The sequence below is a fragment of the Hypanus sabinus genome, chromosome 4, assembly GCF_030144855.1.
Source record: "Hypanus sabinus isolate sHypSab1 chromosome 4, sHypSab1.hap1, whole genome shotgun sequence".
NCBI lineage: Eukaryota > Metazoa > Chordata > Chondrichthyes > Myliobatiformes > Dasyatidae > Hypanus > Hypanus sabinus.
In genome coordinates this window covers 30,393,447-30,409,640 of record NC_082709.1, presented here as the reverse complement: position 1 = coordinate 30,409,640, position 16,194 = coordinate 30,393,447, and the positions used below count along the sequence as shown (strand labels likewise).

The following is a 16,194-nucleotide window of genomic DNA, read 5'->3' as shown; positions in this document are numbered from 1 at the left end:
AGGAAAATAACAGGCACACCGCTGTGCCGAAAATAAACCTGGGAGAAGAGATTGAGCGATCTAGCATTTTGGAGTGTGCAAGATGAAATGGTGGTGTAATGTCAATTGGCTCTCCTGCTTCTAGCACAACAGCATTACACAACAGTTAGTACTCAGTCAATCCCAATATCCACTAAATTGCCAAGATGTTAGCAGCATTTTGTTGCTGTATTGTTATGATTCACAGCCTCTCAGAGAGAGCTGGCTTAAGCATTAGGAATATTTATTTATTTTTGTAAGGTACATATTGGTTTGTGTGCCAGAGATACTTCATGAAATGGCTATGCCGTGTTGGGTTGAGTGTCTTAAATTAATATCATCCCATTGTATAACAGAATGTGGAATCAGACTCACTGAACATGGGAAGTAACTGTTAGGCCAATTGAATCTGCTCTGGTTGTCTGTGCTTGTAACCCAGGTCAAATTCAGCTTTCCCTAGCAAATTATTTCTCAGTCAATGTACAAACTGTGAGTTGTCACATTATGAAGAAGTTATTCAAAATGTTATCTCTGATTCTTTGACGTATTGTCTTAATTCTGTTTTTAATTTTTCCCATCAATGAAAACTTTCAAAATTTATTCACCTTACCTGAGTTCTTAATAATTTTGAATACTCTTATTAATTCACCTCTGAACCTTTGGGGCTCAAAAGAGAGCAAAGTCAGCTTCATGAGTCTACGTCCATCAGCTGAAATTCCACATCACCATTTTAGTAAACCTTTTCTGCACCATAACTGGAACATTTACATTCTTCCTATTGTATCGAATGCTGTAGTTGTGGCTAAACTAATATTTTATAGAAACTCATCATAACTACATTGATTTAACATTCTGCAGTGCTTCCTTTTAAAAGGCACAAGATTATATATGTTTTAGTCAGGTATAGGTTTCTTTTCTCATTCCTAATATGATACACTTCCAGTCTTTACCAGTTCAGTTAATGAAGATAGCAGGTTATAATGGAGTGAAAATAAAGTGGAGAAAGAAGGTATAGAGAAGCCAAAAGTGCCCAAAATTTAGCCAAAAAAAGTTGTTTTAAGCAGTTAATTGTAGTTATTCTTTTTCTCATGTTCTTAATTTAAACAGTAATAATATATTATACTCTTTTTCAGAAAATCCAAGCTCACCTGAGCGACTTGGAGTCACAAATGTAACAAAAGACAGCGTTTCACTTGCCTGGTCAAAGCCAGAACATGATGGAGGCAGTAGGATCACAGGCTACCTCATAGAAGCTCTTGAGAAAGGCCAGCAAAAGTGGGTTAAATGTGCCATTGTGAAGACTACACATCATGTTATACATGGTTTGAAACAAAATGTTGACTATTTCTTCAGAGTTTCTGCTGAAAATCAAGCTGGCCTAAGTGATCCAAAGGAAATGGTTCTACCAGTAACAGTTAAAGAACAACTTGGTAATTATTTTTCAATTATAATGTTAACACTTGTCATGTGAGTTACTATATTTCATGTGGTTGTTTGAAGGAAAAGAAGTTTCAGGTATTTTAGTTTCAGGCCAGTAGCAATTTGAATTTTAGGATTTACTCATTGAAGTATGGCTAATTTTTTAAATTCCAATTATTTTCAGAATCACCCGAAATTGATATGAAGAACTTCCCACGTAACACTGTTTATGTTCGGGCTGGATCTAACCTAAAATTTGAAATTCCAGTTTCTGGCAAGCCACAGCCTAAAATATCTTGGTCTAAAGATGGCACTCCTGTGAAGTCATCCATGAGATTTAACACTGAGATGACTGCAGAAAGCATTATTGTGAATCTAAAAGAAAGTGTTGCCAGTGACACTGGCCGATATGATATTACTGCTGCCAATTCCAGTGGAACTACAAAGTCATTCATTAACATTGTAGTGCTGGACAGACCTGGACCACCAGTGGGCCCCGTGAATATTAGTGATGTCACTGAAGATAGTGTGACTCTGAGATGGCAGCCACCAACCTATGATGGTGGCAGTCAGGTAACAAATTACATTGTTTTGAAAAGAGAAACCAGCACAGCTGCTTGGTCAGAAGTATCTGCTACTGTAGCAAGAAGTTTAATCAAAGTCATGAAGCTCACTACTGGAGAGGAATATCAGTTCCGCATCAAAGCTGAGAACCGTTTTGGAATCAGTGATCATATTGACTCCAAGTGTGTCACGGTCAAGTTGCCATATAGTAAGTTGTTTACTCTTGTTCCACAATTATTCATCATAACAAAACATGTAATCCTTATCTGCTCACACTGCTAACTGTATATTTCCTGTATTTTTCAGCAACACCCGGTCCTCCATCTACTCCATGGGTTACTAATGTCACTAGGGAAAGTATAACAGTAGGTTGGAATGAACCCGTTTCTGATGGTGGCAACCATGTAATTGGCTATCATTTAGAAATGAAGGACAGGAACAGCATTTTATGGCAGAAAGCTAACAAGACCATCATCCGTACAACACACTGCAAAGTCACAAATATCAGTAGTGGACTTATCTATGAATTCCGTGTATATGCAGTAAATGCTGCAGGAATTGGCAAAGTCAGCCATCCTTCTGATCAAGTTCTTGCAATTGATGCTTGTGGTAGGTATTCACTCAAGTTGTGCTTTTGTTCTTTTCATTCCAATGTAGAGTTGGATTATTGCTTAGGCTAAGCCTACACTTGTAAGTAGGATAAGATAATACATTTCTGGCATGCCTGTTTTTCAGAGTTCCCATCCAATGTACGTGTAACAGATATTTCCAAGACCTCTGTCAGCCTCAGCTGGAAGAAACCAGCTTATGATGGTGGCAGCAAGATTACTGGATACATTGTTGAAAAACGTGATTTGCCAAATGGTAGATGGACGAAGGCCAGCTTTACAAATGTTATTGAGACTCAATTTACTGTATCAGGCTTGACTCAAGATGCACAGTATGAATTCCGTGTGTTTGCGAAGAATGCAATAGGTTCAATAAGTAATCCATCTGAAGTTGTTGGACCTGTTACATGCCATGATACCTTTGGTAACTTTTTTTTTATAACAATACATCTGAATGTTAAGGATTTCTGTGGTTGGTATTTCTAATAATAATGCTGTTATTAACTGTGATGCATAGGTGCCCCTGAGGTTGACTTGCCTTTGGAGTATATGGATGTTGTCAAATTTAAGGCCGGTTCAGCCATAAAGATCAAAGTCGGTGTCTCTGGAAAGCCTTTGCCATCAATTGAATGGTATAAAAATGGTAAAGAACTTGAGACAAGTTCACAGGTCTTTATTGAAAACACAACTGACTCAGCAGCAGTAATTATTAAGGATGCCAGTCGTATCAACAGTGGAAGCTACGAAATCAAGCTTAAAAATCCCATAGGCTCAGCATCAGGAACAATCAGGTTACAAATTCTAGGTATGTAGATCGTTTGTGTTCTTATAAATTGAAGATTATCTGTAGAACAATATATTTTTCAGGAGTTCATCACTGATTTTGTTCTACTTCACAGACAAACCTGGACCCCCACTTGGGCCTGTAAACTTCACAAGTGTTACAGCTGAGAAGATCACAATTGCATGGGCTGCTCCAACAGATGACGGTGGTGCACCTGTCACCCACTATATTGTTGAGAAACGTGAGACAAGTCGAGTTGTGTGGTCTCTCATTTCAGAAAAGATGGAGCATTCTATCGTTACTGTAAGGAATATCATTAAAGGCAATGAATATGTGTTCCGTATTCGGGGTGTGAACAAATATGGTGTTGGTGATCCACTGGAATCTGACCCTGTTATTGCTAAGAATGCATTTGGTAAGAAAACAAATCAAGTTACTTTTACAATGACTACTTTTCTTAATATTTACATAAAGGTTAATTACATACACTTTTTTCAATAGTTACACCTGGGCAACCAAGCATGCCTGAAGTATCCATGATAACTAAGCAAACAATGACTGTAAGCTGGAAGAGACCCACTGTTGATGGTGGTAACGAAATCAGTGGCTATATCTTGGAAAGACGTGAAAGAAAGAGTCTGCGATGGTTTAAGGTTACCAAGGAACCCATCCGTGACACCAGGCAAAAGGTTTCTGGGCTTACAGAGGGAAATGAGTATCAGTACCAAGTATGTGCCATCAATGCAGCAGGAGAAGGTCCCTACTCTGATTCTTCTGATTTCTATAAAGCTGCTGATCCAATTGGTATGTAAAATTAATGTGAAGTGTGCAAATATTAAGCAAAAAGTAACTGTGTCTTACCAGTTAATTCATTCAAATGCTCTCACTTTTATGTGTAGATCCACCTGGCCAACCAACCAAACTGAAGATCATTGACAGTACTAAATCTTCCATCACTCTTGGCTGGGTTAAACCTGTCTATGATGGAGGAAGCGCAATAACAAGCTATATCATTGAAAAGAAGGAAGCTGAAGAGCAACAGTGGACAGTAATTACTTCCAAGGGTGAAGTCAAAACTACAGAATATGTTGTGTCCCAATTAACACATGGTGTAAACTACTACTTCCGTGTTAGCGCAGTTAATACTGCTGGTCAAGGGGAGCCAATTGAAATGGCAGAACCTGTGCAGGCTAAAGACATACTGGGTAAGTCCATGACATATAAAATGCATTGATTCTATATAACGTCTATATGTGAGTATTTTCAGATCTTTATTTATATCTTTATATTCTGCAGAGGAGCCAGAGATTGATCTTGATGTTGCACTCAGAACTTCCATAACAGCAAAATCAGGAGAAAATGTAGAAATTATGATACCTTTCAAAGGCCGTCCTCATCCAAATGTCACCTGGAGAAAGGGTGAGAAAACTATTAACACTGATGAAAGATATACCATCTATAATACTGAGTCATCTACACTCCTCACTATTCCTGAGATCACCTGTGAAGATACTGGCAAGTATGTTTTGACAATTGAAAATGGTGTTGGAGAACCTAAATCAACATTTGTAAATGTGAAAGTTCTTGGTTCTCCAGGACCTTGTCAGAAGTTACATGTTAAGCATGTGACCAGAGGTACAATCACATTAGTTTGGGAACCACCTCTCATTAATGGTGGTGCTGAAATTGTCAACTATGTGATTGAAAAGAGAGATGCAACAAAAAGGGCCTGGTCAAGTGTCACAAGCAAATGTTGCAATACAACTTTTAAGATTACCGACTTGTCAGAGAAGAGCTCATTCTTTTTCCGAGTACTAGCAGAGAATGAGAATGGAATTGGTGAGCCGTGTGAGACCTCAGAACCAGTGAAAGCCACTGAAGTACCAGGGCCAGTCATGGATCTTGTGATGAAAGACTCAACAAAATCATCTGTCTTGTTACAATGGAACAAACCCAACTACGATGGAGGCAGCATAATTACAGATTATGTAATTGAAAAGAAATTGAAAGAGGAAAAAGAATGGTCACATGCTGGAATTTCCAAAGTCTGTACCTTCGAAATTACTAAATTAAAGGAGTTAACAGTAGTTGAGTTCCGAGTCTTTGCGAAAAATGAAAAGGGATTGAGTGATAGTGTTATTACTGCACCTATCACTGTGAAAGATTATGTCATTTCACCCGAAGCTGACTTATCTGAAATAACAGGAGGACAAATTAGTGTAAGAATTGGACATAATGTTCACGTTGATCTGCCATATTGGGGTAAACCTCGACCAAGTATCAAATGGGAGAAAGACAATATTCCATTAAAAGAAAGTGAACAAATCCGGTACACAAAAACAGAAAACAAAATCACATTAAATATCAAGAATGTCAAGAAAGAACATGGTGGAAAGTACACCTTGATCCTGGATAATGCAATTGCAAGAAAGTCATACAACTTTACTGTAATTACCCTTGGTCCTCCGTCAAAGCCTAAAGGTCCAGTTAGATTTGATGAAATCAGATCTGAAAGTGTCATAATTTCATGGGATGCACCTGATGATGATGGAGGAAGTGAAATTACCAGCTACAGTGTTGAAAAACGTGAAACCTCACAAACAAATTGGAAAGTGGTTTGTTCTAGTGTGGCCAGGACAACCATTAAAGTTACCAAACTGGTTAAAGATCTAGAATATCAATTTAGAATTTATGCTGAAAATAGATACGGAGTAAGCCTGCCACTTAATTCAATGGCAGTTATAGCAAAACATCAGTTCAGACTTCCCGGACCACCTGGAAAGCCCGTTGTATACAATGTCACTTGTGATGGTATGACGATCTCATGGGACGCACCATTATATGATGGTGGTTCAGAAGTCACTGGATATCATGTTGAGAAGAAAGAAAGGAACAGCATCTTATGGCAAAAAGTCAACAGAAATCCTATTTCTGGCAGAGAATACAGAATGCTAGGACTTACTGAAGGCCTAGACTATCAATTCCGGGTTTATTCTGAAAACAATGTTGGATTGAGTCCAGCTGGTGAACCAAGCAAATTCACCTTGGCTGTCTCACCTGTTGGTAAGTAACATTTATCCATTTTTGTATTACTTGTATTGAAGCATAATAGGTAACATTAATTATTGATTGTTACTTGTTATCCTGACTACTTGTAAAATTTCTTCATCAGATCCACCTGGTACACCAGATTATATTGACGTGACAAGAGAAACTATAACACTTAAGTGGGATCCACCACCTCGTGATGGAGGTAGTAAAATCGTGGCATATAGTGTTGAAAAGCGGCAAGGAGGAGGTCGTTGGCTGCGGTGCAACTTTATTGATATCACTGAATGCCAATATACGGTCTCTGGCCTTAGTCCTGGTGATCGTTATGAATTCCGTATCATTGCTAGAAATGCTGTTGGCACAGTCAGTCCACCTTCTCAATCATCAGGAAACATTATGACAAGGGATGAGAGCAGTAAGTACTTATAAAATCTGATTAGTTTGTATATGGTATTGTATGTAGTTGTAATGTCTTTGAAATGTCAACTTGGCAATAACTCCTCTGTTTCTTTCATAGTACCACCATCAATTGAATTTGGTGCTGAACATTTTGAAGGTGTGACAGTAAAATCTGGTGAGAGTATTCGACTCAAGGTGCATGTCAAAGGCCGCCCGTTACCTCAAGTAACCTGGTATAAGGATGGAAAGGAAATTGAGAAGAGATTAATGGTGGATATCACCAATGTAATTGGGTCTAGTTCTGTCTTTGTTAGAGACAGCAACCGAGACCATCGTGGCATATATACTGTGGAAGCCAAGAATGCTTCAGGCATCCAGAGAGCTGATATTCATGTCAGAGTTCAAGGTACTTAGAGGAAATTAACAACTTATATTCCTCTTTTAATTTCTCATTTTAATATTTTAGTGTGTTGAATATTTTTGTTCACTTCCTGGAGCACTAACATTTCTGATTTTGTTCAGACACTCCTGGACCACCGGTTGGACCTATTCGATTTACCAACATTACTGGAGAGAAACTTACATTGTGGTGGATTCCACCAGATAATGATGGCTGTGCTGTCATTAGCAATTATGTAATAGAGAAACGTGAGACAAGTCGACTTACGTGGGCATTGGTCACTGATGAGTGCGAAGCCTGTTCATACACGATCACCAAGTTAATTAAGGGCAATGAGTACCAATTCCGAATTTCAGCCGTCAACAAATTTGGCGTTGGCAGACCACTCGATTCAGAGCCAGTTATTGCACAGATACAATATAGTACGTGTGTTTCAGAATTTCTAATTGTCATTCTACTCGATTGGCAATCAATTGGAAGTACTTATTTATTAGTTCTCATCTGTCAAACCAGTTCTAATTAGTTAACTTTTCTTTTGTTTACAGCTGTGCCTGATGCACCAGGTATACCAGAACCAACTCATGTTTCAGGAGAAACTATTACTCTTACCTGGTCAAGACCAAAATCAGATGGAGGGAACGAAATTCTGCATTACATCCTTGAACGGCGTGAGAAGAAGAGTCTGCGCTGGGTCAAAGTTTCCAGCAAAAGACCAATTACTGAAAACCGATATAAAGTGGCTAACCTCACAGAAGGAAATGAATATGAATTCCGTGTCATGGCTGAAAATAATGCTGGGGTGGGCCCTTCAAGTGATGTTTCTAGACTTATTAAATGTAGGGAGCCAGTAAACCCACCAAGTGCACCTACCATTGTCAGAGTCACAGATACAACCAAGACATCTGTAAGTTTGGAATGGGCTCGGCCTGTCTTTGATGGAGGCATGGAAATTATTGGCTATATAATTGAAATGTGCAAGGCTAGTCTTGGAGATTGGTACAAAGTTAATGTAGAAGCTTGTGTCAATACCAAATACACAATTACTGAATTGGAATCTGGTGAAGAGTACAAGTTCCGTGTCTCTGCTGTTAATGGTGCGGGAAAAGGAGAAAGTTGTGAAATTTCTGCTCCAGTATTAGCTATAGATAGGTTAACATCACCAGAAATTGAGACTGATGCCAGTTTCAAACAAATTCATATTGTTCGAGCTGGCAGTACAATGCAGCTACGTGTTGCCTTCCAAGGTAGGCCAGTTCCTGTTGCCACTTGGCAAAAAGCAGATTCATCCATTGGTGTACATGTTCATATTAACACCACAGACACAAACAGCACTTTAACAATAGAGAACTGCAATAGATATGATGCTGGAAAGTATACTCTTACTGTAGAAAACAGCAATGGTAGCAAGTCTATTACTTTCACTGTTAAAGTACAAGACTCTCCAGGTCCACCAGGACCAATTACATTCAAAGATGTCACTCAAGGTGCAATTACTTTGATGTGGGATGCTCCTGTTCACGATGGAGGTTCACGTATCCATCATTATGTAGTTGAGAAGCGCGAAGCCAGTAGGCTCAGCTGGCAAGAAGTCAGTAGCAAGTGCACCCGACAGATCTGCAGAGTGCAAGACCTTGCAGGAGTGCCTTACTTCTTCCGGGTCACGGCAGAAAATGAATATGGCCTTGGTGTACCATATGAAATGAATGAGCCTATAGTAGCCACTGAGGAGCCAGCACCACCAAAGAGACTAGATATTGTCGATACGGGCAGAACCTCTGTAATCTTGGCTTGGATGAAACCAGAGCATGACGGTGGCAGTCAAATCATTGGGTATAAAGTGGAGATGAAACAAAAAAGTTCAGATCACTGGGTTGAAGGTGGTCAAACCAAACTCCTTACACTTCAGATTGATGGACTTGTTGAAAACACAGAGTATGAATTCCGTGTCAGAGCAAAAAATAATGCTGGCTTCAGTGAACCAAGGGAAGCATTTTCATCTGTCATTATTAAAGAACCACAGATAGAGCCCAAAGCAGATTTATCTGGAATCACCAATCAAACAATCGTCTGCAAATCAGGAACTACGTTTACTATAGACGTACCTATTAGTGGACGTCCTGCACCTAAAGTAATGTGGAAGCTTGAGGAGATGAGACTAAAGGAAACTGATAGGGTCAGTATCAATACAACAAAAGAGAGAACTACGTTGACTGTGAAGGACTCTATGAGAGGTGACTCAGGGAAATATTACTTAACACTTGAAAACACAGCAGGAATCAAGACCTTTGCTGTAACTGTCAATGTTATTGGTCGACCAGGCCCGGTTACTGGACCTTTGAGCATCTCGTCTGTTTCTGCAGATTCATGTGTTTTGTCATGGGCAGAGCCTGAAGATGATGGTGGTGCTGATATCACCAACTATATTGTAGAAAAGCGTGAATCTGGCACCACAGCATGGCAGCTCATCAATTCCAGTGTAAAACGCACCCAAATTAAAGCTACACATCTGGCCAAGTACATGGAATACACTTTCCGAGTTTGTGCAGAAAACAGATTTGGTGTCAGCAAACCATTGGAATCAAAACCTGTGGTTGCTGAACATCCATTTGGTAAGTCAAAAACTAAAACATTCCATTGATAAGGCAAGTTAAATAAAGAAACTGCAGAAAACTTATTAATTGTATTATTTCTATATACTGTAGTTCCACCAAGCCCTCCAACCAGGCCAATCGTGAACTTTGTATCTGCTAATGCCATGTCTATCCAATGGGAAGATCCATATCATGATGGTGGCAGCAAAGTTACAGGCTACTGGATTGAAAAGAAAGAACGCAACAGCATTCTCTGGGTGAAAGAGAATAAAATACTATGCATTGATTGCCATTACAAAATATCTACTCTCGTGGAAGGCTTGGAATACCAGTTTAGAGTTTATGCAATGAATGCGGCTGGCTTGAGTAAAGCAAGTGAAGCTTCGAGACTAGTAATGGCTCAGAATCCTGTTGGTAAGATCAACAGTTTAAGAAAAGAAATAATATAATTTATATATTTGTAAATACTTTCAGATTTCAATTGAAATTTAATTTTCCTTTTGTCTAAATGTATAAAGATCCTCCAGGTCAACCAGAGGTAACGGATGTTAACAGGTCTTCAGTTTCACTGAAATGGACTGTACCATTCCACGATGGTGGAAGTAAGATTGTTGGATACATTGTGGAACGCAAGCCCTATAATGAAGCTGGTGACGGCCGCTGGCTGAAGTGCAACTACACCACTGTCTCCGATACCTTCTACACTGTTACAGGACTAAGTGAATCGGAGGTTTATGAATTCCGTGTTTTAGCTAAGAATGCAACTGGAGTCATTAGTATACCATCTGAATCTACTGGACCAGTCACATGCAAAGATGAATATGGTATGCTGGTGTCATAACATATAGCATATATCAATCAACTTCTTACTGATGCAAAGACATCTTTTTCATTGCTTTTTATTTTTATTTACAGTACCTCCTAAAGCTGAATTGGACAGTCGGTTACTTGGAGAAATTATTACCATAAGGGCCGGATCAGACTTGGTGCTTGATGCTTTCATTGGTGGGAAACCTGATCCTAAGGTCTATTGGTCTAAAGGAAACAAAGAACTAGAGCTTTGTGAGAAAATATCTCTACAGTACACTAACAAGCGTGCAGTTGCCATTATCAAGTTCTGTGACAGAAATGACACTGGAAAATATACACTCACTGTGAAAAATCCAAGTGGAGCTAAGACTGTGTCTGTAAATGTTAAAGTGCTAGGTATGTTTTCTGTTATAAATATGTAATTTTTGAAATATATTTAACTAACAATGTATAATATTGGCTATATATGCATTCTAATTTTTATGTTCCAACCTCTATCTAGATTCACCAGGACCCTGTGAGGGTGCACTTAGCATCAGCAGGTTAACTGAAGAGAAGTGTACTTTGTCATGGAATATGCCAAAGGAAGATGGCGGTGCAGAGATTACACACTATATTGTAGAGAGACGTGAGACGAGCAGACTTAACTGGGTAATCGTTGAAGCTGAATGCATGGCTCTTTCCACTGTTGTTACAAGACTTATAAAGAACAACGAATACATTTTTAGAGTGAGAGCTGTTAATAAGTTTGGACCTGGTGTGCCTTTGGAGTCTGAAGCAGTTGTAGCCAGAAAATCATACAGTAAGTATTATGTGATGATTCTTTATTCATTTTCAGAGAATTATTAATCTTGGTAATGCAGTAGCAAAATCATTATTAACATTACAATTGTTTTAAACAGCTATTCCATCACCACCTGGAGAACCAGAGGTTGTTACAGTTGGAAAAGAACACATCATTATCCAGTGGTTGAAACCTGAAACTGATGGTGGAGCAGAAATTAGTAATTATCTTGTGGATAAACGTGAAAAACGTAGTGTACGTTGGACTCGCGTCAACAAAGACTTTACTATTTATGATACAAGACTCAAGATTACAAATCTGATGGAGGGTTGTGAATACCAGTTCCGTGTTTCAGCAGTAAATGCAGCTGGTAACAGTGAGCCAAGTGAATCATCTCAATACATCCTTTGCAAAGAACCCACATGTAAGTGTCTTATTTTCTTTAGTTTCTTATAAGTGTAAATCTTTACAATTACCTCTGAACATAATCTATTTAAATTATATTATAGATACACCTGGAGTACCTTCGGTACCAAGAGTTGTAGATACAACCAAACACAGTATCAGTATAGCATGGACAAAACCCATGTATGATGGTGGTTCTGATATTATTGGATACATTCTCGAAATGAAAGAGGAAAGTATGGAACAGTGGTATAGAGCACATACTACAGACTACATACGAAATACGGAATATACCATTACAGGTCTTAACACCAACAAGAAGTACTTCTTTAGAGTTGCTTCTGCCAATATTAATGGAGCTAGTGAATACAGTGAATCATCTGCTGTAATTGAAGCAGTAGAAAGAATAGGTAAGTGCTATTAAAGAGACAATTCAATTACCTTATGATCATCCACACTTTTCTGAAAAGGTGCCTTTAATTTCGGAATAGAACATCAATAGCCAGTACTTGAAGTATGCCTATCTTTAACTGTGTTTAAGGAATCTAAACTGACAATTTTTTTTATTCCTCAGAAAGATTTTTTTCAATGAAGGTTTAGAATATCTTGAGGATTTTATTGCTGGTTGATTGCAAGTTGATATTAACCTCTATTTCATTTTATTTTTCCAGAAATGCCAGACCTTGAACTTGCAGATGATCTCAAAAAGACAGTCACTGTTAGAGCTGGTGGCTCACTCCGCTTAATGGTGTCAGTGGCGGGTCGACCTACTCCAGTGTTAACTTGGAGTAAACCAGGCATTGACCTCTACAGTCGTGGTTTTATTGATACAACAGATTCTTACACGTTGCTTGTAATTGACAAGGTAAATCGTTATGATGCAGGCAAATACACCATTGAGGCTGAAAATCCTTCAGGCAAGAAGTCAGCTACTATAGTTGTCAAAGTATATGGTATGTAAAACAAGATATTTTCAAACTTCTGTTTCATTAATGACTTTTCCAAGACTCTTAAGAAATAGCAAAAGTTCTCAAAACATACTTCTCTATTCTCAGATACACCGGGCCCACCTGGTGCTGTTAAAGTGAAGGAAGTCTCAAGAGATTCTGTTGTCATCACATGGGATGTTCCAATGATTGATGGCGGAGCCCCAATCAACAATTATATAATTGAGAGACGAGAAGCTGCTATGAGAGCATTCAAGACTGTGACAATTAAGTGCAGCAAGACAATTTATAGAATAACTGGACTTGCAGAGGGTACAATGTATTATTTCAGAGTATCACCTGAAAATATCTATGGTGTCGGTGAGCCTTGTGAAACCACTGATGCAGTACTGGTTTCAGAAGTTCCGATGGTCCCACAGAAGTTGAATGTAATTGATGTCACAAAATCTACAGTCACACTGGCCTGGGAAAAACCACTGCACGATGGAGGTAGCAGACTGACTGGTTATGTCATTGAAGCTTGCAAGGCTGGCACAGAAAGGTGGATGAAAGTTGCAACTCTAAAACACACAGTATTTGAGCATACTATAATCTCCCTAAATGAATCTGAGCAGTATCTGTTCAGAGTCAGGGCCCAGAATAACAAAGGTGTCAGTGAACCAAGAGAGATTGTAACTGCTGTTACTGTGCAAGATCAAAAGGGTAGGTATCATTATTTACATCTTAGTTCTTAAGAACTAATATGAAATATATTTTGAATGCAACAATAATTTTCCATAAATTATCTTATTCTTTTTTTTTTAATAATTTTTTATTGCATTTTTAAATGATTACAAAGTATGAAAAAACAATGTATATAACCCTTACCCCCTCCCCTTAACCCCTCCCCCCTGACTGCTTTGTATCCTTTTTCCAACAGTGATGCCAACGATCGATTTGGCAGGCATTACTCAAAGAACTGTCACCGTACATGCTGGTAGGCCTATCGAATTATCTATTCCAATTAGTGGACGTCCACCTCCTAGTGCATCATGGTTCTTTGAAGGTACCAAAATTAAAGAAAATGATCGCACCAAAATAGAAAGATCTGCCAAGGTAATCAATCTTACTATACGAGAAACTACCATAGATGATACTGGTGACTACATGCTAGAACTAAAAAATGTTGCTGGAACTATCACCGAATCCATCAAAGTAATCATTCTTGGTAAGATTTTTTCTTCCAAATTCTATATAAAATTATTACAAATGTGGCAATCAATTACCCATGGCAGTACGATTATATTTTTAAGTCTTGCATAAATGTATTAATTAATTTACAGATAAACCAGGACCACCTAGTGGCTCAATTAAAATTGATGAAGTCGATGCCACCACTGTAACCATCAGTTGGGAACCACCAGAGAAAGATGGTGGTGCAGCCATCAGTGGTTATGTTGTGGAACAACGTGATGCTCATCGCCCAGGATGGCTGTCAGTGTCTGAATCTGTAACCAGGAATACATTCAAGTTTATGAGGTTAACTGAAGGCACTGAATATGTATTCCGTGTTGCTGCCACAAACCGTTTTGGCATTGGATCGTTCTTACAGTCTAGCATTGTGGAATGCAAGAGTGCCATTAGTAAGTGCAAACTTGGAGCATTTCACCAATAATTAAAGGCCAGAATATTAAAATATGGATTACTTTTTGTAAAGATCAATTTATAAATCTCATTCCATTGACTTTTATAATGGATAACTATTTCAGAAATATTAATAAATAAAAGAATATCACTGATTACAATATTAGACAAATTATTTGAGAATACACTTTTTCTTAAACAATAGAATTCTTACAATCACCAAAGTTTAATAATACTTTTCAAAGAATATTTTATAAGGATTTCTTTATGAAATACTGGATGATAATTTTATACATAATTTTCTCTACAGATGTGCCTGACCCCACTGGTACACCTCATGTATTTGATTTCTCTCGTGATGGTATGACAATTACCTGGGAATCACCCATTGAAGATGGTGGTTCACCCATTACTGGTTACATCATTGAGCGCAAAGAGCTAAGGGCTGATCGATGGGTGAGAGTCAACAAAGTGCTCGTGACGATGACTAGGTACCGTTCCACTGGACTCATAGAAGGATTAGAATATGAACATCGTGTGACTGCTGTGAATGCTAGGGGGGCTAGCAAACCTAGCAGGCCTTCCAAATCTGCAGTTGCCATGGATCCAATAGGTAATGTGTTAACTTAAATGTTAATTTCTAAACATGAAAATCTATAGGTTAAGATTTTTAACTACATATCTCTGGTAAAATTGTTTGTGGTCACAAAAGTGTCAGATGAAATTTGTTTGCATTGCCTCTAAGTAACACTATCTGATGGAAAACCTCAAACTATATTGACAAGGTATTCTATATACACCTCTATTAGGAGTCACTAAATAGCAGTCAAGGAATAGATGTCCTACCTGATTGTTTCTTCACTAGACAAAAAGAGCTGAATCTTTATCCATGGCCAGTAGTAAACTTAACAAATCAACTAACACAAACCATGGACCAAACCTTAACATTCAGTTACCTCAGCTGGACATTATTTGAATTAACTGAGTATCATTTGTAAATGTATTTTAATTATACTGCTTACATTAAAATTTGTATGGCTAATTTTATTTACTGTTTCTATAGATCCACCTGGGAAACCACAGAATCCAAGAGTTACAGACACAACTAGAACATCAATATCTGTTGCCTGGAGTCCTCCAGAAGAGGAAGGTGGCTCCAAGGTCACAGGCTACCTTATTGAGATGCAGAAAGTTGATCAGTATGAATGGACTAAGTGCAACACAACGCCAACAAAGATCTGTGAATACACCCTGACTCACATGCCACAGGGTGCTGAGTATAGGTTCCGTGTTAAAGCAGTTAATGCTGGTGGTCCTGGTGAGCCAGCTGATGTTCCAGGAACTGTTAAAGTGACTGAAATGCTCGGTGAGAAATGTTAAAGTTTTTATGTTTTGTAATCAGCCAAGTCTGTTGAATTACAAAGAGAAATTCACATTTGTCAGGCATTTATTAATATGAAAGACAACCTCTACCTTTCAATGCAATGATTCAGTTTAATCCTGTTAGACCATCAGTAAATCATACAATCATAGAAAAGTACAGCACAGGAACAGGCCCTTTGGTCCTTCTAGTCTATGCCAAACCATTTAAACTGCCTACTCCCATCAACCTGCAACCATACCATACCACTCCACACCTCTACCATCAATGTACTTATCTGGACTTCTCTTAAACATTGAAATCGGGCTTTCATGCACCACTTGCTGTGGCTGCTCATTCCATACTCTCGCAATCATCTGAGTGAAGAAGTTTTCTCTCATGGTCCCCTTAAAATTTTCACTTTTCACCCA

At 38.4% G+C, this 16,194-nt stretch overlaps 1 protein-coding gene across 1 annotated transcript in view; it reads left to right on the top strand.

The window, feature by feature from the left end:
* ttn.1 (titin, tandem duplicate 1) overlaps positions 1–16,194 on the top strand; it is a 324,448-nt gene that overhangs the window by 286,641 nt on the left and 21,613 nt on the right. The window contains 25 exon segments of the mRNA XM_059968782.1: positions 1,152–1,448; positions 1,622–2,209; positions 2,308–2,610; positions 2,737–3,033; positions 3,127–3,414; positions 3,509–3,808; positions 3,895–4,197; positions 4,293–4,598; positions 4,690–6,456; positions 6,566–6,859; positions 6,962–7,249; positions 7,366–7,665; positions 7,789–9,852; positions 9,946–10,248; positions 10,353–10,658; positions 10,750–11,040; positions 11,147–11,446; positions 11,547–11,852; positions 11,938–12,243; positions 12,505–12,786; positions 12,889–13,482; positions 13,700–13,987; positions 14,103–14,402; positions 14,714–15,016; positions 15,467–15,769. Coding sequence (XP_059824765.1) covers positions 1,152–1,448; positions 1,622–2,209; positions 2,308–2,610; positions 2,737–3,033; positions 3,127–3,414; positions 3,509–3,808; positions 3,895–4,197; positions 4,293–4,598; positions 4,690–6,456; positions 6,566–6,859; positions 6,962–7,249; positions 7,366–7,665; positions 7,789–9,852; positions 9,946–10,248; positions 10,353–10,658; positions 10,750–11,040; positions 11,147–11,446; positions 11,547–11,852; positions 11,938–12,243; positions 12,505–12,786; positions 12,889–13,482; positions 13,700–13,987; positions 14,103–14,402; positions 14,714–15,016; positions 15,467–15,769 — 11,277 coding nt within the window.